Genomic DNA, 26,681 nt, shown 5'->3' on the forward strand with positions numbered 1-26,681 from the left:
AAAACAAAAGATGTTGAAAAACACCTGTATGGCCAATCACTTGGCACCCCTCATCTTTGCCACCCGAATTTCCCGATTAAAGGACATCATCTTGAATCCTGATTTTATAATTTTTTGCTTTCCTATTCCTAAGAACTATAATTTTTAATTGATTTTAATAACTATAAAATTTCCTATGTTCAGTCTTGTCTTTTAACTCATCAATTAATCCAGTTGTGTTTATTATGATTATCAGTTTATTGCTACCACCCAATTTTGTCTTTTCTATTTTCCATGATCTTTCTTTAATTTTTTTCTCAGTTCCTGTTTTATGTTGGTTAGTTTATGTTTTCTTCTCTTTCCCCCATTTACATGTTTGAAAATTACACATTTTTAGTCTTTCTTTTCACTGGTGACACATGAAATTTCAATATGCCCACCTGACTTGTGAGATTATGAAACTAATCTCTGTGTGTGCCCATCTGCATGATATTGCACAAAACTTGAATGCCTCCCAGGAGCCTGCTCCAACTGTTGATTAGTATTTTAGTTACACTTGACCTCAAGTTGAGCTTGTCATTATAATTATTGTTATTAGTGGGTTTTTATAATCAACGACTAATTAGATTTTCACGTATGTGTTTTAACACATTGGTTTTACTCACCTAGGCTTTCTTGAAGATTCGCTTTTGTTGTCACTGGAGCCCGCTTTTCGGTGGTTTGGCATTGGCAAGCTCCGTTAGGCTTTGTGTGAACATGTTTTCGTTCCACTCTCCCCCTTGAATATTGGTTTCCATGTATTTGCAGTGAGAGAGCTCTCATGAACTCAGTCTGCTCAGAAGGCTGACTATTCTTTTCTTTCACCACTTTGAAGTGTTTCTTCCAACTTGAGATTTAGGTCATCCATCAATTCCTGCAATTCTCACTCAACCTCTCCCTCAGAGTTCTCTTGGCTCTCCTGTTACTTGTATGGATTGGGCTTTCTCGCACTCTCGGCCAGGTCTCTTGCTCCCATCGTGTTTTGCTGATCTTCATCTCTCTGTGATATATGTCTTCAGATCAGTCTTAGAATTTACTTATTCTCCATGAGCCATATTTAATATGTTGTTTATTTAACATAGATTTTCATCTCAATGCTTATATATTTCATTTCCTAATGTTTTATTTGATTCTTTTCCAAATCAGTCTGCTCTTCTCATTTTATATCATGTTCTTCCATTTATGGCTTCTAGGCGCCTAAAACATATTTAAATGTTCTAAATACAGCTTCCCGTTGCCTTCAGACCATTATATATCTGAAGCTCTTAGGGAGCCAACTCCGCTGCTCATTTCTACAGACTTTTTCCAGGGTAAATGCTTACTCCTGTGGTCCATTATTTTCTGCCATTGCACATTCTCAAGACGGATATTTTTTTATCTGTGGCAGTGCCCTTGTTGTAGGGCATGGAAGCGTCACTATGGGGTTGTTCTTTTTTTAAATATTTTATTTATTTATTTATTTATTTATTTATTTGAGAGAGAGAAAGAGAACGGGGGAGGGAGGGGAGGAGGAAAGGGAGGGGCAGAGGGAGTGGGAGTGTGGGAGAAGAAGAACCCCCATGGAGTAGGGAGCCTGATGCGGGGCTCGATCCCAGGACCCCGAGATCATGACCTGAGCCCTGAGCTGAAGGCAGAGGCTTTACCAACTGAGCCACCCAGGTGCCCCTGTTTGTTGTGGTTTTAACATATATCCACAAATTCCCTTACACTCCTGCCTTCCAAATTCAGAGTCTAATTCCATTCTTCTTGAGTGTGAGCTGAATTTATCCTCTGGTTCAGAGATTCCCTCGTCTCTGTGCCCAGTTTTCTAAAAAGCCCATCAAAGGCACTCTTCATTTTTGTTACAGTGCTTTTCATGTCTAGCGCTTCTTTTTTGGTTCTTTCCTAAGATTTCCATCTGTCTGCAGACATCGCCAATGCACCTGTTCTTGCACACTATCTGCTTTATCTGTTAGAGCCCTTAGCATATTTTTCGTAGTTATTTTAAATTCATGGTCTGATAATTTCAATATTCCTGCCATGTGTTGTTCTGATGCTTGTGCTTTCTTTTCAAATTGTGTTTTTTCCCTTTTGGTATGTCTTGTCATTTTTTTCTTGAAAACCAGACAAGATGTACTAAGTAGAAGGAAGTGCTTAAAATGGCCTTTAGCAATGTGGTAGCAAGGTGTGGAAAGCATTCTATTTTTATTTATGTATGTGTGTATGTATGTATTTGTCTTAGAGCATGCATGTATAAGCAGGGTAGGGGAGAGTTGGGGGTGGTGCAGAGAGAGAATCCCAAGCAGACTCTACACCCAGCACAGAGCCTGAGTTGGGGCTCGGTCCCACAACCTGAGATCATGACCTGAGCCAAATCAAGAGTTGGGCACTTAACCAACTGAGCCACCCAGGTGCCCCCAAAGGATTCTATTATTAAAAACAGGACAGGGGCGCCTGAGTGGCTCAGTCTGTTAAGCATCTGCCTTCGGCTCAGGTCATGGTCCCAGGGTCCTGGGATCGAGCCCTGTGTTGGTCCCCCTGCTCAGTGGGGAGTCTGCTTCTCCCTCTACCTGCTGCTCCTCCTTGCTTGTGCTTTCTCTCTCAAATAAATAAATAAAATATTAAAAAAAAAAACAAACTATAAGACAGCAGGCCCCACATGCAATCACTTATGCTAAGCCTCACATCATCAAACTGAGATGTAACTTAAATACCGTTTCAGCTCTCCTGGAACTGGAATCATAAACCAGTCGATCAGGAATCAGCTGGTCAGCACTAGTTAGGGAACGTGCCTGGTAGGTGCCTGTTGCCCCTACAGGAAAGTGGCCTTGCAATGACCAACCTGATTTTTCTGCCCAGAGTATCTTCCTTGTTCCCAGACCCTTCTGCCTTTAAGTCTTTCAGTTTGTACAGCTTCTCTCCATCTGATAGATGGGGTGCTGCCCAATTCACAAATTGCTGAATGAAGCCAATAAGATCTTTAAAATTTACTCAGTTGAATTTTGCTGTCAGTGAGCCTCTGTGTCTGGACTGAACTTTGCAAGTGTTCCCCAGTGCCCCCTTGTCTTCGATGGAACGTGGTGGCTGAAACTGGTGATTCCTTTCTCCCACAAGAAAGGCTAGAGCTGGCTGAATTGGGGATTTCTCTTCCCCCAGGTCAGTGAGGATCTGATAGCACCCTAGCAGATTAGGCTCAGGATAGCTAGTCTCTCCTGGAAGGCAGGCCTTATTAAAAAGAACAGAGTGCTCTGACATATCTAAATGGTCCCCTTTCCTCTCCTCCAGCTGGAAGCACAAGGGCATTTTTCTCTACTATTTCCTATGGAAATCTGGTCAAGCTCCTGGAGGTAAAACACACAGTATTGTGGGGGCCTCCCTGTGACCGGAGCTCCCTGGAGTGTTCATCTCTCAGGGTTGCCCGCACTGAGCCTCCAGCCATTCCTCCATTCGTATTCGGGCTTTCCTACCCTCGCCTGGTAGCAGGCAGTTACTACTCTGGAGTTTCTGCTTCCCACACCTTCCCTTCCTGGATTCGTCTGACTGTCCAGTCACGGGCCTGCGGTTCGTCGCGTCCTCCCCTCTCCCTGCATCCAAAAGAGCTACTGGTTTCTCAGTGTGTTCAGGACAGACTGGCAACTCGCAAGCTCCTCACATGTAGAACCAGGAACCTGACGCTGTGTGTAAGCAGAGGTCAGCCACTCGCTTCTCACAGCTAGACTGGGGGGGGGGGGGGCTGTGTAACACCTGACGCCAGATCACTGAAGAGCGGGGTGTCCAGCTGCCTCGCAGGCCGTTCCCGGGAGGGACGTCAGCCACCATATGCCATCACACTCAGTGAGCTGGGTGGATGGGCCCTGGGAGACCTGAGGCCTCCTGCCGGCCAGCCATGCTAATGAGCCCCGTTGGAAGGAAGTCCTCCAGCCCCAGTTCAGGATGACAGCAGCCTTGGTTGAGCCTTGACTGGAACCGCAAGGAAGACCCTGAGCTAGAATTACCCACTTATCCTGAGTTCCTGAATTACAGAAATTGTAAAAGATAATAAATGTGGTTTCAAGCCACAGAGTTTTGAAGTAATGAGTTATACAGAAATAGGTAGGGGCGCCTGGATAGCTCTGTCAGTTAAGTGTCTGCCTTCGGCTCAGGTCATGATCCCAGGACCGAGGGATCCGAGGACCGAGTCCCGCATCGGGCTCCCTGCTCAGCAGGGAGTCTGCTTCTCCCTCTCTCTCTTCTGCTCCCCACCGCTCATGCTCTCTCTCTCAAATAAATAAGTAAAATCTTAAAAAAAAAAAATGAAAGAGCTAGCTCAACACACTGCCTTACTGGTGGCCTATATCAAGTGTAGTATCTCTGAAGGTTTCTTTAGCACCATTTCATAACCGTGCCTGGTACCTGCATGTTCCCTCCTCATTTCTGGCACCTGGGAAATTTCCTGTTCTTTCTTTGAAGCTCAGCTATTTAAATTTTCTGTTGTTATACTTTATCATTTACTTGTGCCAGTTGGCCATGCTAACATGATTTTCTGTAAAATTATAAATTACTAAAATTAACTCCAGAAAAGATAGAAAATTTAAAGAGACTACATATTTCTTAGAATCAAGTTTGATTAAATATGATAACATAGTTCAAGTAATGGCTTAAATAAAACTTCATTTATCTTTTTTATAAAAGAAATATAGAGACAGATAGTTTAGGACTGGTATGGCAGCTCCATAATGTCATACATACACACACATATTGTTTCCAGGGATATAGGCTTATACATTTCTGTTAAACCACTGTGGTATCTGCTGACATTTCTCATGATCAACTTAGGATCCAGTGAATCTGCTAGATCTCCAGCAATCACATCTGCAATATAAGAGTAAAGGAGTAAGGAAAGCAGAATGAAAAATAAAAGTCCAGCCCTAGCTGAGTCAACTCCCTGTAGGTCCTTCTCTGAAAGCCCCACAGAGCACTTCCACAGGTGCCCCATTGACTTGAACATAGTCTCGAGGCTACGATCAGCTGCTTGGGAGACTGTAAAAAGTTGTCCCATATTCCAGTGGTGCTGCATTCAGATAGAATCAGGATTATGGCTCTGAGGAGGAAAGGGAAAATGGATGTTGGGTGGACAGTGAGCAATCTCTGCCGCAGACTGAGAAGAAACAGAAAAATTATCAAAGTTCTAGCCCTAAGACAGTGCCAGGTTCAGTGAATTTCACAGTAAAATCTATAAAAACTCTAAGGAACATAAAGCTGTTTTTATTTAAACTTTCCTGGAGCACAGAGAAAAAAAGGAAATTATTCCAAATAGGGTTTTTTTTTCTAGTTTTGTTGAGAAATAATTGACATACATCACTGTATAAGTTTAAGCCAAGTTCTTTTATAAAGTAAATATTACATTGATATTAAGACCTGTCAAAACTAGCATAGAGAAAACTACCAATCAAATTTACTTATAAATATTCAAAACTCTTAAATAAATACTAGCCCAAAAGGTCCAGAGCACATTGAAAGAAGGATGGACTATGACTGATAAAAATTTAATACCCATTATTAAACTAGGAATAAATAATTACAAATTAAATCTTAAAAATAACTTCCAAATTGGCAGCATGAGGAGCTCCAAGGACCCACTCAGAGTGAAACAGTCATAACTGGTGAACACTACCACTGACAGTCTCTGGAAATTGTCCTAAGAGCACACAGCAAATAAGGAAACATTTGTTCAAGAAAATCTACTAAATTTTGGTAAGAACACGATCTGTAGCACTTGTGCCGTGAACTGCTTCCTGTCCGATCCCCATCCACGGGCTCAGCGTGAGGGAAGCTCCAGTCTGGTGCTTATGTCTAAGAACATGGGGCTCCCAGTTCCCCAGGCTCAAGCAAAGCCTAAGGCACCCCCCTCCCCCAAGAGGGACAAGGTACCAGCATGTTTTTAATCCCTTCAAAGCTCTATTTTTTCAGAGACTAAACTCCAGGCAAATATGACCAGTAAGTCCAGAAGAGCTCTTTCCCCGACCCAGCCCCCGTTCATGGGGCAGAGGGTCTATGAAGAGCTCTTTCCCCCACCCAGCCCCCGTTCATGGGCAGAGGGTCTACGAAGAGCTCTTTCCCCTACCCAGCCCCTGTTCACGGGCAGAGGGTCTATGAAGAGCTCTTTCCCCCACCCAGCCCCCGTTCATGGGCAGAGGGTCTACTTCAGGCATGGCAGGCTGAGAGAACTGGAGCCCCAAAAGCCCTCACAGAAGCTATAGGGCCGAGGTTCCATGCTGGGAAGACTAGAGGCTACACTCTAATCATAATGCAGAAGTGTCACTGAGAGAAGTGGGTCACTGTCCCTGTCCTCAGCTCTGGAGCAGTGACTCTTATTTTGCCCCGGTGAAGGGGCGGGTGTAAGAGCAGAGTGCTTTGAGGCTCTTCCCAATGGAACTGACTGTACTTGGAACAGATTATGCGAAAGGTCAAGCCTAAAGGTACTCTCTGAAACAGTGGAGATTTTGGTATTAGGCAATTTAAAGGAAGCTGATAACTCCATGAAAGCTAAGTAATAAATCTTAGGCTGGCTAGTTTACCAAGGAGAACCAGGAAAAAAGACAAGTAAGAAGAACCCTCTTGGAGTCAGAGAGAAACCTTATACATACTGGCCCTCAAAACTATCCCTACACAGGGGTTTAAATTTAATTGTATCATACTTGAATATTTTATGGCACAAGGTATTGTTGAAAACAATAGAGCAATCAGCTACCAATTAATGATGCCGAACTGCTGGATGTGATACCAACAAAGACAGGTTCCTAAACAAAGAGGGCCAACGGAGATAGCCCTTCTAAACCACTATCATATCATATCCCATTGTGTATATATACCACAGTTTCTTTACCCACTTATCCATCAGTGAGCACTTAGCTTGTTTCCGTATCTTGGCTATTGTAAATAATGCTGCAGTGAACATGGAAGTGCATATATCTTTTTGAGTAGTGTTTTTTTGGTTTTTGTTTGTTGTTTGTTTTGTTGTTGGTGGTTGTCTTGATAAATACTCAGAAGTGGAATTCTGGATAATAGGGTAGTTCAATTTTTAATTTTTTGAGGAACCTCCATACTGTTTCCGTGGCTGCACCAAATTTACATTCCCACAAACTGTGCATGAGGATTCCCTTTTCTCTGCATCTTTGCCAACATTTGTTATTTCTTTGTCTTTTTTGATAATAGCCATTCTAACAGGTGTGAGGGGATGTCTCATTATGGTTTTGATTTGCATTTCCCTGATGATTAATGATGTAGGGCATCTTTTCATGTGTCTGTTGGCCATCTGTATGTCTTCTTTGGAAAAATGTCTATTCGGATCTTTTGCCCATTTTTTAGTAGTTGGATTTTTGTTTTTTTGTTTGTTTTGTTTTGCTATTGAGTAGTATGAATTCTTTATGTATTTTGGATATTAGACATTTATCAGATAATGTGATTTGCAAATATCTTTTCCCATTCCATAGGTTGCCTTTTCATTTTGTTGGTGGTTTCCTTTTTTGTGCAGAAGATTTTTAGTTTGATGCAGACCCACTTGTTTACTTTTGCTTTTGTTGCTATTGCTTTTGTTTTTGGTGTCAGATTCAAAAAATCACTGTCAAGACCTACATCAAAGAGCTTACTGCCTGTGTTTTCTTTTAGGAGTTTTATGTTTCAGGTCTCCCATTCAAGTCTAATCCATTTTAATTTTTGTATATGGTATAAGATAGTGGTTCAGATTCATTATTTTGCATGTGACTGTCCATTTTTCCCAACATCATTTATCTAAGAGACTGTCTGTCCTTTTCCCATTGTATATTCTTGGCTCCTTTGTCATAAATTAATTGATCATATATGGGTGGGCTTATTTCTGGGCTCTCTATTTTGTTTCATTGATCTATGTGTCTGTTGTTATGTCAATGCCATACTCTTAATTACTATAATTTTATAGTATAGTTTGAAATCAGGGAGCATGATGACTCCAGCTTTGTTCTTTTTCAAGATCGCTTTGGCTATTCAGGGTCTTTTATGGTTCCATACAAATTTTAAAATTGTTTGTTCTATTTCTTTGAAAAATGCCATTGGAACTAAAATTTTTTTTATTTAAATAAGGAGAATTCTTTCAGATGAAAAAAATTCCTGTCTTTGAAAGGAGAAACAACAGGTACTGATCCAGAGGGAAGAGCAAAGGGCAAGTGTGCCACCATGGCATGCTGAATCCATGATTCCATTTCCCATCCAAGGCGAAAGCTTCCCAAATCATTGGAATTTTAATAGGGATTTCATTGAATCTGTAGATTGCTTCAGGTAGTATGGACATTTTAACAATATTAATCCTTCCAATTCATGAACATTGAATATCTTTCCATTAATTTGTCTTCCATTTCTTTCATTAATGTCTTATAGTTTTCAATATATAGATCTTTTACCTCCTTAGTTAAATTTACTTCTGGGTATGTAAATCTTTTTGGTATAATTATAAATGGGATTGTTTTCTTAATTTCTCTGATAGTTCATTATTAGTGTATAGAAACATAACAAATTTTTGTGTATTGATTTTGTATCCTATAACTTTACTGAATTCATTTAGTGGTTCTAACTGTGTGTGTATGTCTAGCATTTTTTTTTCTTTTCTTTTTTAAGATTTTATTTATTTATTTGTCAGAGAGAGAGCACAAGCACACAAGCAGGGGGAGTGGCAGGCAGAAGGAGAAACAGGCTCCCTGCCGAGCAAGGAGCCTGATGCAGAACTCAATTCCAGGACCCTGGGATCATGACCTGAGCTGAAGGCAGATGCTTAACTGACTAAGCCACCCAGGCGTCCTGCATTTTGTTTTGTTTTGTTTTGTTTTGTTTTTGGCATCCTGCATTTTCTATATATCATACCATGTCATCTGCAAATAATGACAATTTCATTTCTTCCTTTCCAATTTGGATACCTTTTTATTTCTTTTTCTTGCCTAATAGCTCTGGCTAGGTCTTTCAATACTATGTTGAATAAAAGTGGTGAGTGGGCAGCCATATCTTGTTCCTGATCTTAGAGGGAAAGTTTTCAGCTTTTCACTTTTGATTATGATGTTAGCTGTGGGCTTGTCATATATGTCCTTCATTATGTTATATTCTCTCTATACCCACCTTGTTGAGAGTTTTTATCACAAATGATGTTAAATTTTGTCAAATGCTTTTTCTCCATCTATTGAGATGATCATACAATCTTTCTCCTTCATTTTGTTAATGTGGTGTATCATATTGACTGATTTGCAAACCATGGAAGGCCCTACTGTTGTTGCACTGCTGTCTATTTCTCCCTTTATTACTTTTTAAAATATTTAACATACAGTGTAATATTGGTTTCTGGAGTTATTTCTCCCTTCGTGCCTGTTTAGTATTTGCTTTACGTACTTAGGCACTCCTAAGTCGGGTGCATAAATATTTACAAATGTTAAGATTTTATTTATTTATTTGACAGAGAGATGGAGAGCACAAGTAGGCAGAGCGGCAGGCAGAGGGAGAAGGAGAAGCAGACTCCCTGCTGAGCAGGGAGCCCGATGCGGGGCTCAATCCCCCTGGGATCATGAACTGAGCTGAAGGCAGATGCTTAACTGACTGGAGCCACCCAGGTGCCCCCAAATGTTATATCCTCTTGTTGGATTGACCCCTTTATCATTATGTCATGTCCTTGTCTTTTATTAGTCTTTGTTTTAAAGTTTATTTTATCTGATATAAGTATAGCTACTCCAGCTTTCTTTTGGTTTCCATTTGCATGGAATATCTTTTTTCATCCCTTAACTTTCAGTCTTGTGTGTCCTCACATCTATAGTGACTGTCTTGTAGGCAGCATATAGGTGGGTCTTGTCTTTGTATCCATTCAGCCACCCTATGTCTTTTGATTGGAGAATTTAGTCCATTTACATTTAAGGTAATTGATAGGTAAGTGCTTATCGACATTTTGTTAATAGTTTTCTGTTTTTGTAGTTCCTCTCTTCTTTTCTTGCAGTCACAAAAATTGGGGCACCAGACTGGGTATGAGCTCCTTTTGGAGGTGACGCCAAATACTACAGTCCCATGAGACCAGGAACATAAGCTTCCCTGGCCTCCAGAGCCAGATGATCCAGAAGCATCCCCTAGGTGGCAGCCACAAAAATGGAAACACCAGAGGCATGTAAAAGCTTGTTTATGAGAGATACTGGTGCTCTAGAGCATGGTAAAGGGAGACTGCAAAGATGGCACCTGCCAGTTTCCTCTCTGGAATGTTCCAGCAGGCTCCTAGGTATATATTCAGTTAGATGCTTGCTCCTCAGGCCAGTGTTTTAATAGAAGCAGGTGAGCCTCCTTCACCTTTGATCTGAGTGCTATCAGCTGCCTCTGAGCCCTGTAAGAGCAGTTTCTCAGATCACATCAGTCTTTCGGGTCTTGGGACGCAGGCCCCTGTTGGTCTTCAGGTGTATGTTTTGAGGAGTTGTCTCTCAAGTGTATGTCTTAAAAGTTGGTATACCTGATGTGGGTTTGAACACATTGCTCCTCAGGGAGAAGCTCCAGGTTTTGAGTTCCTTCCCACTTGTGGGTCACTGTGCCAGGGGTGGGCTTTATTGTGAAATTGTGTTCCAACTCTTATATGCCTCGATGTGGTTTTCTTCTTGTTTGCCAGGTGTGTAGTTGTCACTCAGCCAACCTTTGTTTTTTAAGAGGAAATTGTTCCATTCTAGCTGGACTCAATGTGTCTCTGGGTGGAAGCAAGTTCAAGGTCTCCTATGGTGCCACTTTGAACCTGAACTTCCCAGCACTTGTTTGTATAAGTGGTCCTCACAACCCTGTGGGTAATCTGTCCCTTTTTTTTTTCCTTCTGAAGGAGAAAACAGTGTTTCATAGGGTTATATACTTCACCAAAATTAAGAACACATCTAGGAGGGCTATTCATCAAAAGCTCCTTTCCTAATAACTCTTCATTCTACCCAAATGGAAAAAATGTTATAACCAGCTACTTACTCATGCAAAGGGAGAAAAAATAAAATGGAGCTTTTCTGCATTGCAGCAGTTGGAAAAATGAAGTAGATGGCTGACTAATCAACACTAAAATTCATAAAAACAATTTTTAAAACAGCACAAAAGTGGCATTTTATTCTACTTTAAATACTGGCCATATCTTAACTAAGCAGCTTATTTTCCTGGATTTAATTTCATCTGGAAATAATTTTTTGACCACACTATTAAATAGGCTAGGTTTGAAGCCATTTTCTAATTTACTTCATAAACATACATTTGCTTTATACAAAAGCAAGATTTCCAAGACTACAAGCAAAGTAATTTTTTAAGTTGAAATTACACAATACTGCCAGATGGATAATACTTTGATCGTGTCAGTGGCTCCCTGGTACTTACTGAATACAATTTAAACGCCTTGCTCTGGCACTGAAGACCCCTACAATGTACCTATTTCAAACTTGCCTTAGTTCCTAAATCTGACAAACTCCTTTAGTAATCCCAGCTCTTTCACACATCACCCTATCCATGTGCTAACAGCTCACAGCCAGAAATAACCTTTTCCTGAGATTCCTTGTCTTTCAGCTCACCATTCCCAAGGCATTTCTCATGGCACTGTCCAATTTATGTGCATGTCTTATCAACTTTAGTATACTGAAACCCTAAGCCCAAGTATGTATGTGTGCATATGTTTTATCTTTCATTATCAGACATAATAAGCACTTGGAAGTATTTTTCTACAATATTTCCTCCTCTACAGAGAAGGCTTTAAGGCTGGGAAAGAGCAGAAAGAGTGAAGGAGGCACAGCGGTCCCGTTAATCCCAGTTAAGTTACACGTGTATAATGCTTTCTGGTTTATAAAAAGCTTTCACATGCATTTCTCCCCATGACATAAAAAAAAGTACCGAAGAAAAATGAACAATGTTTAAGATCAAGGCTATGAGCCAATATTTAGGAAAAATAGAGAAAAGGAAATTGCTAGCTTTGTGGAAGTTAACAAAAGATTAATTTAAGGAAATGTTAAAAGGCTAAAAAAGAGTAAGTGGAGAAAACCTGTAAAAGTTTGGAAAGCTATAAAGCTTTAAATTAGACTGCAATGAGGGGAAATGAAGGCAATGAAAGACTGCAGGAAAGTGATGAGGGAAAGCCCCAGAACCTGCAAAGTCTCTTGTTAGCCTGTGTTGCTTCAGAGTAGGAACCCAGAAAGGGTACTTGAGAGCACAGGAAACACTATGCTGGTGACTGAACAAAACATGGCCCTGAGATCCATGAGAAATGGAATCCATTCTTGGCACAGCCTGGTAAAGTTGGAAGCTGGTGATACCAGGAAGATGTCAGCCTTTGAAGAACTCAGTAGAAGGTGATTTGGGTGAAAACAAGAGATATCACAAAATTCTTATTGTGGCTTCACATGTTGATACTCTGGACATTGTCGAGTACGATTCCAATGTAATTCTGAACAGATACATTTTCTCCTACTGCCCATACTTGGGTTCCCATCCTCATTGGCTGCCTCTGACTTTATCTTCCTATCCTGACGCATCCAAGGAGCAGTTCTGAAAACATGAATGAAGCTTGTTATAAATATCTGGTGTGAATCCTCTCACCTGGAGGAAATCATAAGCTGTGATTCAAATTGGCTCGAAGTTGGGAGGGAGGGATACAGATGGTGTCTTGGCAATTTGTTGGGCCCAAGATAACTAAAAGGTGAGAAACAAGCTGTTGAACATCAAAGAATTTACATCAAAATTCATAACCAGTTGGATCTGACTTGATCAATTCACTTTTTATTTACCTGAATGTGAAAGGTTTCCCACTAAAAAGTAGCAAAATTAATGTGAACAAATATATAATTAACATTGAAGAATGGAGTTCTCTGGATGGAGAGGTCTCACCACATCTGAATGACCAGCGGCTTAAGGCATTCTTCTACAAGTACTATGCTGATGAAGAAATACGGATTCCCCCACCCCAACTCTGACGATCTTATGTACGTGGCAATAAGTACACAACTGACCCACAATCTCCAAGAATTATACACAAAAACAAGTGGCCTTAGTTAGAAAGGCCTCAGAAATCTAGACCACACTAGATTTTCAGAGCTATGGAGGTCACTTCACTGGTATATTTAATGTTTATAAGCACCTATATGAAAGGCACAGTGGGGAGTGTAAGATGTCATGGATCTGACCAACTGATGGAGGATTCTTTATAGGCAAAATGGTCAGAGCAGCAGCCCCCAGCCTTCTGCCCACGAGACATCATAAAGTGCTGGCTGGAGGTGGTGAGCCAGTCTGGAAGCCCGTTTCAGTCCAGTAGGTGAGAATAAACATTTCAGGTCCTACCCCTTCCAGACAACTCTCCTGTAACCTCCTATCAAATAAGCTGTTCCTCAGCCACCCTCTAGAATGTAGAAGAGAATCCATCTCAGCCAGACTCTGTGTCTTCTAACACAAGGTGACGGGAATGGTCAGTAAAGCCCAGCCCAGTTTCTGTGGTCAGGAAGGGCTGCGGGTGGCTTCGGTTCAATGAGGAATGAGCACGAACTCTGCCACATAGGACGTGGGTCACTGCGATAGGACTTTTTTTCCGACGTGGCTTCTCTGATGTTGAACAAGGTATGAAGTTCGAGTGAAGCCTTTTCCACAGGTTTCGCACTGATAGGGTTTCTCACCAGTGTGGATTTTTTGGTGTTCGATAAGGCTTCTGTTCCGAGTGAAACTTCTCTCACACTCGTTACATTTGTAAGACACGGGAGCCTCGACGTTTTCCCACTGGCCTTCCGCCCTCCCCTGGCTCTCCCAGATCTCTCCATGTTCGGGATCCTGCACATTTCTATCGCCATGGATCCTCTGGTGTCTCAGGAGGTGTGAATTCCGCCTGAAAGCTTTACCACACATGCTGCACTGGTAGGGTTTCTCCCCCGTGTGGATTTTGTGATGTTCTAGGAGGCTGCAGCTCTGGCTGAAGGTCTTCCCACAGTCCTCACACTCATAGGGCTTCTCCCCAGTGTGGGTTCTCTGGTGTTTGATAAGGTTTGAGCTGTGACTGAAGACCTTGCCACATTCTTCACACTCATAGGGCTTCTCCCCAGTGTGGACTCTCTGATGGATGACAAGGGCAGAGCTCCCGATGAAGGTCTTGCCACAGTCCTCACATTCATAGGGTTTCTCACCAGTGTGGATTCTCCTGTGTTTAGTCAGGCCCGAACTCTGAGCAAAACTCTTTCCACATTCGTGACAATAGTGCCGCCTACTTCCTGTGGCATTTTTCTGCTTTCTTGGTAACCTGCCCTCCTGTTCGCCAGCTTCTAGACAGGCAGGAATCTGGGCAATGTCTTCACGCAAGTGGCACGGTACTTCCCCAGGCTCTTGTCTTGGATGTTGCTCATCTGGGGGCAGGTCCGTGATCTCAGCCTGCATGTTACCACCTGAAATAACAAGTGGCCAGACATGGTCACTTATGCCCTGCCACAGGGTTCCACAGACGCTGGGATGAGGATTTCCGTGAAAGGATAAGGGTGGGAATAATGGGGGACAACGGGTGCTGGGGAGGAAGGAGACCGGAGAATAGGCATGGGGCCATCGGGAGCAGGGTGCACACCGGGAGTGGAGGAAGGTGGTGAGGACTGTGCTGGGGACACACACAGAGGCTCCAAGTCCTCAGGACGAAGGCAGGGCCCTGCACTGGGGCTGGACGCTAGGAGGGCTGGGCAGAAGGCAGCAGGAAGCAGGCAAGTGTAAGGACTTGCAAAACGTTCTGTAAGAAACGGGGCAAGTGGGAACTTAGAAAGTGACCCCTAATCAGGGATACGAGCAGTCACTCTGATCCCAGACAAGGACTGGCTTCGGTGCTGACAGATGTGAGCTGGAGCTCCCACTGTACCGGACGGAGCGGCGTGAGCTCAGACGAGTCAAGCTGTTGCCCTGTGCCCTGTCCCCTGATCTCTAGGTCAGCTCTGCTATCCATTCCAGGCCGCTTCTTGCTCTCCTGCTGTGTGGGCCCACGGCCCATTTCCTGAAGAGGACCCAGCTCTCCTCTGTCGAGGCTGGCAATGGGGAGGGGATCAACACTGCGCACCTCCTGGGAGCGAGGCCTGTGCTGGGGGTTGCATGGGCTGCATCCCACTTCACCAGAACACTGGCAGACGGGGAAGGAGGCAAGGTCACAGGGGGGTTAAGGAGCTGGTCACACATGTGGGTAGGAGCTGGGGTTCAGAAATGGTGGCTCTGAATGCAAACAGTTCAAACAGGTTCTCACAGCCCGGTAGGTTCTGACTGATAAAGGAAGCCCCGAAACCCTAGGAGAAACCAGCACCCCTCCGTCTTACCCAGGGGGGTCAGGCCGCCACAGTTCTCCTGCCTTTCATCTCTGTGGAAGCTCCCCCGAGGTGAATCCAGCTGTGTCCATGCAGGGGAGAAAGCCAGGGCCACATCTTCTGTTTTCAGCAAGCCCTGAAACGGTACACGATCCCACCTAGCTCCTCTTCCCCAGTGTCACGCCCACAGCTGGGCACAGGAGAGTGAACGTCCCCTTCTCAAGGGGCTCTTTAAAAAGACCAAGTGTGGTGCACTATACCTATTTACCCCTATCTCTAATAACATTTTTTTCAAAAAAATATATATAACCATTAAGGAAGAAATATCACACACATTTGAAAAATACTTTCATATAAATATCTAAATAGTTCAGAACGTAAAAGGGTTTGGAAAACAAGGGACAGTACAGGGCAAGGAAGAGAAACATACCCAAACCTTTCAAAATATTTGTGCTGTGCTTTGGCAAAGTGGCCTGGGGGCTTATTTATATTAACGATTTTAAATATACAATGAAATCTAGGTCTAAAGTGGAAAAAAAAAACAGGGAAAACATAGATATTACAGGGCCTCAAACACTGAGATCTTCCAGCAGGACATGAAAGACAGGGTAAGGTATTAAAGTGAAGAGGTTAAGTAAAGAGTGTTGAGACTGCAATATTAAACCTTCGACTAAAGAGCACGTCTCATCTGTTCCTTCAAGTTTAAGTCCCTAGAGGGCAGAGGCCATGTGCTTATAACTCGCACTAAGAGCACAATTTATGAATCTTTAAAAAACAAAGCTAAATGTTCATTACAACAAAGCGTTCGGTTTGTATTTGCTAAATCGCCTTGTGGAAGAAGAAAATCCCACTGATAAAGAAGCTGACCAAACAGATGGGGCATGAAGACTGGGGAATCAGATAGCACCCCGCGCTAGGAGTAAAACAAAAAAATTCTTGTAAAATAAAGGCAGATAATAGTAAGCAACCTTGGGATTGATGAGAAAACTCCAACTCCATGTGGATGTAGGATGAGGGAGGAGGAGTGGGAGAAAGGGACCTAACGGGAAGCCCAACAGCAGTGAGGAGTGCTGGGGAGGGGGCTCCAGCTCACCTGGGCCTCGGAGGGCAGCCTGGCAGCCACCACTGCGTCTCGTCGGCAGCGCCCTCCCGGGGCCAGCCCAGGAACCTGGAGAACTAAGAAGGAAAGACGCTCTGGATGAGATGGACCCTGGCACCCAGCCTCCCTGACCTGTGGATTCCAAGTTCAAAAACTGGGCTAGTAAATTCCTGCCAGGAAGTTCATACAGAATGTGCTCCGTTCCCCAGTGCCTGGTCCCTACCAGCTCCAACCGTAGGGCCTAGAGACGTGTGGTGTGCTCCTGCAGATATGCATGACATGAAAGCAACATCGAAAGAAAACAAAGCTTGGGACACCTGGGTGGCTCAGTTGGTTAAGCGACTGCCTTCGGCTCAGGTCGTGATCCTGGAGTCCCGGGATCGAGTCCCGCATCAGGCTCCCTGCTCAGCGGGGAGTCTGCTTCTCCCTCTGACCCTCTTCCCTCTCATGCTCTCTATCTCTCGTTCTCTCTCTCTCAAATAAATAAAAAAATCTTTAAAAAAGAAAGAAAACAAAGCTTTCCATTTGAAGATCTTCAGTCTTGAATTTTGCTGAGAGAATGGATAAGAAGATTTTTGATGTTAAAACAACTCTACTAGCTCTTAGGGTGTTTCTGCTTTAGTTTTAAAAAACTAAGAGTCAGATGGGGTTAGGCCTAGAAAGAAGAAAATGAATAACGCTTACATGGAACTTGCTTAGATTTGAGAGAAATAAAGGGTCACTTCCAGTTTTCCTGGAAGAGCTGAACTTTGCAAGGGGCAGAGAACAAAATAGTTTAGGTCAGAACCTGTGTGGAGAAATAAAGACTGCGTGTTGGCTGGTGGGTCCCAGGGCTGTGTGTCTTGGGAATACACCCAAATGTGCACAGCATACAGGGGACATATGTTGCTTTCCCATGGAGTGATTCTCACCCTGTTCTACTTACAGACCAAGGGTTTAGAAGATTTATACTCTTTGATTTGCAGCAGTCCTACAATGTCTGGGATTTACATTTCTTGCCTTATATTCTTCATAGCACTTACCAATAACTAAAATCTCATCATTACATTCTTTGCCATCTTCCTGTTTAGAATGTAAGCTCCAGCGAAGCAAGAAATCTGTCTTACTGACAGCTCTATCCCTGGTGCCAGAACACTGGCTACCACACTGGGCGGGGGGAGGGTCCTCCATAAATTCATGTTAAATGAATGGAGGTCACTCTGTTATTAAAAAATCAATTCTTTCCAAACACCAGTTTTAATAGTCTTATATTTACTAGGTCCAGGTTTGGTTAGAAAAGCTTCCCACCATTGTTTGAAATTTCCCTATCATCTGAGTCTAAAAGTAAAGTAGATCTGTGATGGGCATATAAAGCACCTGTCAACAGATCTGTCTTTTAAATGAACCTGGATGAAGTCTGTAGAATTCTTACTGCCCAGAAGATAACACTCACCTCTATCTGCGGAGGCCTGGGATCCCAGAGATTCGTGCTTGAGCAGAGGCTTCACTGGCTGCAACTGGGTACTCCATGGCCTCTGAGCTGGCGTCAACACCGCCATCTTGCAACAGAGTAGCTGCCTCTGGTCACCACCTGGGACCTGGAAGTCATTCACGTATTGATTCATCAAAACTTCTATTATGTTTTCTATGTGCTAGTAACTTTCTATTTTCCAGGCACTATTTCTAAGAGCCTTATGAATATTCACTGAATGCTGATAACAATACTATGAGCTAGGGACTATTATTATCTGTATTTTTGTAATGAGGAAACGGAGGCCCAGAGCTGAAGCAACTTGCCCAAGGTCATCCAGCTAATAAGTGGTGATGCTAGGATGGGGGGTCAGGCAGAGGGAACCCAGAGTCCATGCTCTTAACCACTACCAATGCTCCTTCATTATATACATTGTGCTCTTTGGGAACTAGTGTTAAGTTCTCAGAATATTCATAATTTTTATTACTGAAAATAGAAATAATACTTTCTAGCTTACAAGGTCTGGAGGACTAGTAAATAAGATGTGAAATAACCTAACAAATGGCTTGGTACATGGTTCATCCTCATTAAGTGCATGTTTCTTTCCAGGCATTTGTAATTAGTTCTGAATCCACTTTCATGATCATTAGCTTATATGCAGCTTAGAATTCCCAAATCCTCTATATATAAACGCACAACCTGATACTAAGATACTTGAAGTTTTCACTGTTATAGGGCTCGGAGGCACTACTGCCAATTCAAGTAGTAATGTCTCCTAGTCACCAGTTACTCTGGTTATGTGTTCCCTGAAAGGAATGCACAAAAATACAGGCTAATGCACAGGGAAAATGGTCTACAGGGCACCTGGGTGGCTCGGTCGTTAAGCGTCTGCCTTTGGCTCAGGTCATGATCCCAGGGTCCTGGGACTGAGCCCCACATTGGGCCCCCTGCTCTGCAGGCAGCATGCTTCTCCCTCTCCCCCTGCTTGTGTTCCCTCTCTATGTCTCTCTCTGTCAAATAAATATTTTTAAAAAATAAATAGTATCTTTTAAAAAGTGGTCTACAAAAAGCAAGAAGATGCAGATAAAAATGAACCCAGGAGTTCTTAACCTGTGGTTCATGGACTCCCTTCCAAGTGTTCCATGAATTTAAGTAGGAAACATATTTCTATTTTTATTGGCGTCTAAGCAAAATTTAGCAATTCCTTCAATTATGAGCGGAAGCAACAAACCAAAGTGTTATAATCCTAAGTAGGCACAACCAGGCAAACACTATCAAAGTCATTCAGCACCACTTTGAAACTCTACCAGTTACTGGGCCTGTCCCTAGGTCTTACTATTTGGTGCATTAATTTTAAAGAACACATAGATAATTTTATCACTAATTTGTTTCATGCTGTTAACCGTGTTTCAATATAATTGAGTTCTTTGGTAATCCTTCATGTTCTTAAAAATACTAGTATGAGGAGGGGTCCAGGGACTTCTCCGGAGGGGCAAAGAGGTTCATGATACAAATAGAGATTGAGAACTTCTGGATCTTACAGAAACGCCCCTCACCCCGATCTTGAGGCTTCAGGAAGAGACAGAGCTCGGCTCTCAGATACTAAGCCCTTTGCCTCTACCTGCGGCCCTGGCTCCTCCAGCTGCCTCTGCAAATACTCTAGGAGCACCACCGCCTGCTCCCCGGTCTCGGGGTGCTGCTCCCGCACCCGGGCCTGCAGCTCCTCGGGCAGGATGGTCAGGAACTGCTCCAGCACCAGCAGCTCCACGATCTGCTCCTTGCTGTGCGTCTCGGGCCGCAGCCACTGACGGCACAGCTCCCGGAGCCGGCTCAGCGCCTCGCGGGGCCCGTCGGCCTCGGGGTAGCGGAAGCCCCGGAAGCGCCGGCGCGAGCGCTCGGGGCCGGGGGCCGGGCTGCCGCCGGGCGCACCCGCCTCTGCCGCGGGCGCGGGCGCGTCCTCCTCCTCCACCTTCACGGTCAGGACCCCAGGCAGGAGCCGCGGCCGCTCCTCCGCAGAGTGGGCGTCCAAGGCCGCGCTGGCCTTCGACTCTCTGGCCATCCCGGGCCTCGCGCCGGCGAGCGCCCCTACTTTCCGGGCGGATCCTCGAGCGTGGAGTCGCTGCCGGCCGGCACGACGGCGGGCTGCACGGGGCACGGCTTTCCCGCGGCCCCAGGCCGGCCGCGCCGTCCTCCGCTCCCGCCCCGAGGCCCGCCGCCAGTGTCCCCGCGGCCGACCGGCACAGGCGGGCGCCCCGAGCGCAGGAGTGCCCGGAGCCCAGGCCGGGGACGCTCCGCACCGGAAGCCGGGGGCGCGCGCCCTGCCCGCGGCTCCTCTAGGACGCGCCTCTCGGTGGCGGCGCCGAGTTAACCCTTCAGCTGCCGGGCCCGCCGCGGACCGAGGCCGGCTCTGTGGAGGCAGTAAGACCTCAGCTTTAAATCCCGGGGCTCTGATGTAAGCTTGGCTAGGGAGCTGGCGTGCATCGGACACTAACGTCCAGAAGGAGGTCCGCTTCCTCGGCGAGCTGAGCGCTCTGCAGGAGGGCCTGCACAAGAAGCCGGAGCCATCACCAGGCGCCTGCTCGGGAGAGAGCAGGGGCTGCCCCAGGTCCTTGCCGGCCTCCGGCTGTCACTATCCTGCCCTTTAAGGTCAAAGGCTTGGAGGAACGCCCTCCCTATCCCCGTCTAGGCGGCTTCCATTCATCCTTCCCACGTTGAAGGCAGCAAACCGCCAGCGAAGCCATTCCGACCCCTCTAGCCGAATTAACTAGAAGTCCGCGCCCTCCCCCACCAGTTACCACTTTCCATTTTCCAGGGCCTCCTTTCAGCAGCCAGGCTTATGCGGCTCCCTACTTCGCGGAACTTTGCTGTCCCTGCTTTCGGGACCCGATTCTCTCCTGCTTGCTTGCTTTTTGTTTCTTCCCAGTTTCCATTCAGAGTCTAGCTCAGTGAGTAGATCCACGGACTGACGTCAAGATACCTGGGCTCATAATCCAGGCTTTATTTACCACTTACGAGGTGGGTGACCTCCGTTAACTACATAACCTCTTTGTGCCTGACTTTTCCAATCTGAACTGGGGGTAATAATAGTAGATAGGGATGTTGTGAGCAGTAAATGAGTTTTTTGTGTATGTAAAGTTCTTAGAATAATGGCTGACCTATAGTAAGCTAGGCCTTCACCAAAATGGAAGGAAACCCTGAGATTCCTTTGAGCCAGAGGGGACGAGATTTAAGCCAGAAGTGACAGCAGTTATTTTGCTGGACTGAGATGTCCGTAAGTCCCCTTTCTACTCAGTGGAATGCAAATTTGGTATAGAAGTTTATAAAGTGGAAAAATACCATGCTGGTACCTTCCTGAGTTTTTATTCCTCAGTCTATCCCTCTGCAGTTCAAAGGGTAGCAAGGAAGGGATAGAACTTAAGAAAATGAGAGGTCCCAAAGGCTGTTACAAATGAAAACTACTAGAAAATACTTTTCTCTTGATGAGCTGCCACAAGAGGTACAAGGCATTGCTATGAAGTATTGTTGGCAAAATAAGTGAACCTGAATCAAATTAGATTTCTAGATCCTAATAGTTGCATATCGGTGAGATTCAGAAGCAGGTTAGCGTTTTTCACACTGCATGGCACATTAGAATTATTGGGGAGCATTAAAACAGCTTGATATCTTGGTTGCAACCAAGATCAATTCAATCAGAAGGTTGAAGGATGGAACTTAGATGTGCATAACTATAAAATTTTCATGGGTAGTTGTGATATGCAGGTACGTTTGAGAATTAATGAGCTCAATGGTACTTAAAAGAAGCAATAAATAAAATTCAGAATGTGGGATATTCCATAGGACAGAAAAACCTGGATCCTCAACAAATAAATGGCATTTTTTGAAAAGGCAGCAGAGAAACGGGAACTGTTTTAGATTAAAGGAGACTGAATAGATGTATCAGCCAAATGCAAACCTTATTTGGAACCTGATCAGAGCAAAACAGCTGTAAAAAACACATTTGGGACAACTGGGAAAACTAAAACACAATGATATTAAGAAGTTACTATCAATTTAGTTGCCATAATGATATTGGGGTTATGTTAAGGAAAAAAGTCCTCATTTGATAGAAATTTATACTGAGGTACTTGTGGGTGTACTGATATAATGTCTGGATTTGCTTTAAAATAATCAGAACTAGGGGCACCTGGGTGGCTCAGTTTAGCCTCAGACTCTTGATCTCAGCTCAGGTCTTAAGCTCTGAGTTTGGGCCCCACGTTGGGCTCCACACTGGGCATGGAGCCTACCTAAAATAAATACATAAAATACTCAGAACTAGAGAAAACACACAAAGAAATGTACCACGATAGCTGTTGAAGTTGAGCGAGAGGCATAGGGGTTCATTGTAATATTCTCTTTACACTTGTACATATTTGAAGTTTTCCACAGAAATTTACCTTTTAAGTATACGAAGTCCTACTTCTTTCTTGAATAATTCAGTCCAAAAGCCTTTAAGTGGTGCCAGGACGCTGGGATCATGACCTGAGCCGAAGGCAGATGCTTAACTTTAACCGACTGAGCTACCCAGGTGCCTCACTGTAGACATATTTTAACCGCTACACTGCTTTTACCTGTTGAGGAGCAGTCACCTTGCTGCCAGAGAAGATTAAAAAATGATAGTATGGCTATATGACCTTTTAAAGATATGATCAACTTTTTTTTTTAAGATTTTATTTTTTAAGTAATCTCTACACCCAACATGGGGCTCAGACTCACAACCCCAAGACCATGAGTCCCGTGCTTGCTGACTGAGCCAGCCAAGGACCCCAATATGATCAGCTTTTAAAGCTCCCTAGAAACTAAAAGACTCACTTCTCTGCTGAGCACAGAGAAATTTAGGGGCTGGTCAAGTTCCTCACCTAATTGGTAGCAAAGTTAGGACTAGAAGCTTTGTTATTCAGAGCTTCAGTTATCCAGTGAAATTTTTACCCATTATTGTTTCTCATGAACTCATGAACAGTGCCCCTCACCTATACTATTCATCAGTCACTGTCCAGGTAACAAGGGTTACTCTCTCAGCTCAGGGAATTTAGAGTCCCATGAATAAGACTGGAATTTCAGTCATACCTGAAGAAGCAGATTCAGGAGAGTAGAAAATAGAATCTGAGAACATGGGAAAGAAGTACATTACACCAAGTGCTTATATTTCCCCCATTATATTCATTATGTTGAAAACTATAAGTAGGTATCTTTGATTTAATTCTGAGGTCTCCAAAAGTCCCTCAGATGGTATATTTCTTCTTGTTTATTGCTTACAGACATAAAAACTTAATCCTGACACACCTTAATGGTAATATTAAGATCAAATTAAGTGTCCAAGTAACAGTTGCTTTAACTGTTAGAGGCAGGTCTGACCCTTCTAGGCATCAGTATATAGAAATCTTCAGAACAATGGAGAAGAAACAATTCTCCAACCTGCACAGAAACCTTAAAAATGCCTACGTGTTAGGTATTTTGCCATCCTTTGTATTAAGGGAATCAACCATATAGATTCTTACGAAACTGTTACAACATGAACTGTACTAGTTCCAAAATTATACAGTATTTTTCCTAATTCTGTATCCTCTGTGTGAGACTATAGATAATTCAACAGAGTTTCTTTTATATGTTGCATCAGGAAAAATAGGATGCTCCTTTGTCTACACCTATCGTTTATAGAGCTGGGAGTAGGGTGAGGTGAGAGAGGCACTTAGGTCACAGAATTTAAGAGAGTGGATGTGTCCTTAGATTTGGGCCCTCAGTGCCTCTCTCACTTCACCCTACTCCTGGCTCTGTATAGACACAACATTAGAATCCATTAAGCATTTTTATATTTATCTCCTCCGACTTCCATTGGTGAGGAAGTGGCACTGCTAGGAGTCTCCCTCATGTCTCTTCACACTCTATTCCTAACTTCCACTACCAGTCTCTTTCCTAGAAACTGCACGTCTAAGCAAGAGTCTTGTTTCTACAGTGAGAGGGTCCCTGATTCATTCATTCATCCAGGCGTGTTTATTTTATTTCACCCCAGATACAAAGTGGAGTTTGGGAGAAATCACAAAAGAAATGAAAAGTGTGATTCTTGACCTTGCGATGCCTAGAAACGTATCAGGGAGAAAGTAAAAGGCAAAACCTAAAAATACAGAAAGTAACACTACAAAATGATAATGTGCAGAGAAGAGGTTGAATACAGCTTTAAAACGGCTGTAGGATCGCCCCTTCAACAGCACGGTGGTTAGGAGCGCTGGCCCAGGCGTAGTCCACCCTTCACAAAATCGTAAGAAAGAAAATACATTTACAATACTGCATGTGCATTTATTGTAAAAATAAACAAACAAATAAAAAAACCCAGACTGTGGGCAGCACTCTTCCCAGGTGGTTTTCCCCTTCCTGGAGGCTTGGGCTCAGCAGCCACCACACCGGGAAAATTTATGGAAAACAATTTTGAGAAAGATCGTAAAATATTACCTGTGAGAACAATTTCATTTTAGCTGAGCTTTCAACATCTGGTGCTTTTCTTTTTTCTTTTTTTTTTTTTAAATGTTTTTTTTTTTTATTTATTCATGAGAGTCAGAGAGAGACAGAGAGAGAGAGAGAGAGAGAGGCAGAGGCAGAGGGAGAAGCAGGCTCCCCGCCTAGCAGGGAGCCCGATGCGGGACTCGATCCCAGGACCCTGGGATCATGGCCTGAGCCGAAGGCAGACGCTTAACCATCTGAGCCACCCAGGCGCCCCCATCTGGTGCTTTTCTTAATGATTAGAATGTATTGCTATTTCAAAAACTACCTATTTTCTTTTTTTTAAGATTTATTTATTTGAGAGAGAGAGCAGCCACATGTACAAGCAAGCCTAGGGGCAGAGGGAGAGGGAGAGAGAATCCTCAAGCAGACTCCCCACTGAGCATGGAACCCAACGCAGGGCTTGATCCCAGGACCCTGAGATCCTGACCTGAGCTGAAATCAAGAGTTGGCCACCTAACCGACTGAGCCACCCAGGTGCCCCCCAAACTACCATTTTTTAAAAAAAAATCTTCAAATACATTTTTGTGCTCTATCCGAATATTTGCTCATCTATAAATAAAATTAAGAAAATAAAAGCCCTTCCCCCAAAAAAGGTATGGTAGGCATTTATTTTTATTCCTATCAGCATATTTTTTGTCCCACTGCTTTCTCTACTAAATCAGGGGTCAACAAACTACTGTCTACAGACCAAAATTGGCCCACTGCCTGTTTTTATATGGCATGAGCAAGAAATTATTTTATATTTTCATATTGTTGAGGAAAAATCAGAAGACTATGTGAAAATTGCAGAAATTCAAATTTCAGTGACTGCAGTTTTATTAGAACACATTCATGTTCATTTACATATTATCTATGGCTGTGTTTGTCCTATAATGGTAGCGCCCCAATTAAGAAAAATGTTATTCCTCAATTTTTTTATTCTTCCCGTTAGAAAACCTGTCTTACAAAAAATGTATTAATTATTACTTTCCTGTGTAATTTTTATTAAATTTCTAATCAAATACTATAATAATTTATTTCCTTTCATTAAAAGACTTAAATATTTACAACATTATCAGTTTGGGAAGACAAAGAGTAAAAATGGAGCAAAGTGATCAAAAGACAAATTCAGAGACAGAATAAATGCAGCCTATTTAAATGTCTGCCTGGCCCTGGTGGCTGCTGCCAGAGTGCTGGTTCTAAGCCTCAGAATAAGTAATAGTTCAAAATCTCCTCCAGCTTCAACATGTCCCAGGGAGAGATTTTGGTGACTTCAAAGAAGACCTGGTGACAATACTTGGAATGCACAGTCTTGAGCCTATTACAAAGAAGCAAAATCAGCAGGATGTTCAACTGCTTGCCCAAGGGGTGAAGATCAGAGGTCTTGTAGCCACTGTAATACTCCAGGGTAGGAGCCCAGTGTCTGAACTTTTTCAGTAGAGGGTCAGGAGGAAGGAGTCAGCAGCTAGCTTGGAGGCCCCCTCTACTGGATATTCAACTTAACTAAAGAGAACCAAGATGATGGTATATGCCTACATACATTTTAAGATCAAAGAAAAATGATCTTGCATGAAACGCAAATGGTCACATTTCAGAGAGTGAACAAAGTGTGTGCAGAAAGTGGTTCCCAATCACAAAATTTCTGGAGAAATTAACCAGGTTAGGAGACATCTACAAGACTGGGTTGGATGCCTCCCTGCATTTCAGGGGTAGAAAAGTCTGTGAATTTAAGAATTAAAGTCACACTTGATCTTAGCCAAAAGGCCGAGAAGCGATTAAAATCGTTAACTCTGGCCTTCACTTGGCTCAGAGGCTGAGCTTAAACTTCGATTCCAAAAGAAGTTCTGGTTCTTGCCTCCAGTAGGCACAAGTGGGGTTTGCAGTTCACTCGAAGTATTTCCTCCATGAAGATGGTGGACAGGTTCCTTTCTGAGGACCAACAAAAGGAGCGTGGGAAGTAGGAACCCTCCACCAAGGGGCAATGATAAAGAGGGCCGAGGGGAGCAAGGAGGAGCGAAGGATACCAAGACGGTTGAAGGCGACTATCCAAGCAGCGACGACGACGTTGGAGCAGCAGGGGCGGGTCACCGGTACAAACCCCTCTTCTGCGACCGCGGCTCAGGGCACAGACGCAGACCCGAGGCGCGAGCTCCGCCTCGCCCCCCCCCCGCCCCCGGCCCCAGCGCCGCCTCCAACGCCGGCGTCTCCCGTCCCCGCCCGCGCGGCGGCCTCGCCGAGCAAATCCGCCGGAAGCGGAAGTCGCGGCAGCAGCGGTGCTGACGCGCCTGAGTGGCGGGCGGTGCCGGGCCGCCGCTGCATCTGCGGGAACTGCCCGGCG

General features: G+C 43.9%; 1 protein-coding gene across 2 annotated transcripts; it reads right to left on the bottom strand.

The window, feature by feature from the left end:
* Positions 1 to 12,730: 12,730 nt before the first annotated feature.
* On the bottom strand, positions 12,731 to 20,107 carry ZKSCAN4 (zinc finger with KRAB and SCAN domains 4). Of its 2 annotated transcripts, none has more exons than XM_025858521.2 (5): positions 19,452 to 20,107; positions 17,813 to 17,957; positions 16,375 to 16,457; positions 15,294 to 15,417; positions 12,731 to 14,393 (listed from the first exon to the last, which is right to left on the bottom strand). In XM_025858521.2, exons 1-5 carry the CDS (start codon positions 19,887 to 19,889, stop codon positions 13,531 to 13,533), a joined length of 1,653 nt encoding a protein of 550 aa, XP_025714306.1. In that variant the 5' UTR covers positions 19,890 to 20,107; the 3' UTR covers positions 12,731 to 13,530. The 2 variants fall into 2 exon arrangements, with proteins under 2 accessions (XP_025714306.1, XP_025714307.1); XM_025858522.2 differs by having other exon boundaries at positions 19,387 to 19,521.
* Positions 20,108 to 26,681: the final 6,574 nt, after the last annotated feature.

This window comes from Callorhinus ursinus, unplaced genomic scaffold (assembly GCF_003265705.2).
Source record: "Callorhinus ursinus isolate GAN/ISIS: 27379988/994484 unplaced genomic scaffold, GSC_fseal_2.0 scaffold109, whole genome shotgun sequence".
In the NCBI taxonomy this organism is placed as follows: domain Eukaryota; kingdom Metazoa; phylum Chordata; class Mammalia; order Carnivora; family Otariidae; genus Callorhinus; species Callorhinus ursinus.

Coding starts and splice junctions, on each gene's coding strand:
- ZKSCAN4 (XM_025858521.2), bottom strand. CDS start 19,889: ATGGCCAGAGAGTCGAAGGCCAGCGCGGCCTTGGACGCCCACTCTGCG. Junction 17,958..19,451: donor TGGAGGAGCCAGGGCCGCAG/GTAGAGGCAAAG, acceptor AATGACTTCCAG/GTCCCAGGTGGTGACCAGAG. Junction 16,458..17,812: donor CCAGGCCTCCGCAGATAGAG/GTGAGTGTTATC, acceptor TTTCCTTCTTAG/TTCTCCAGGTTCCTGGGCTG.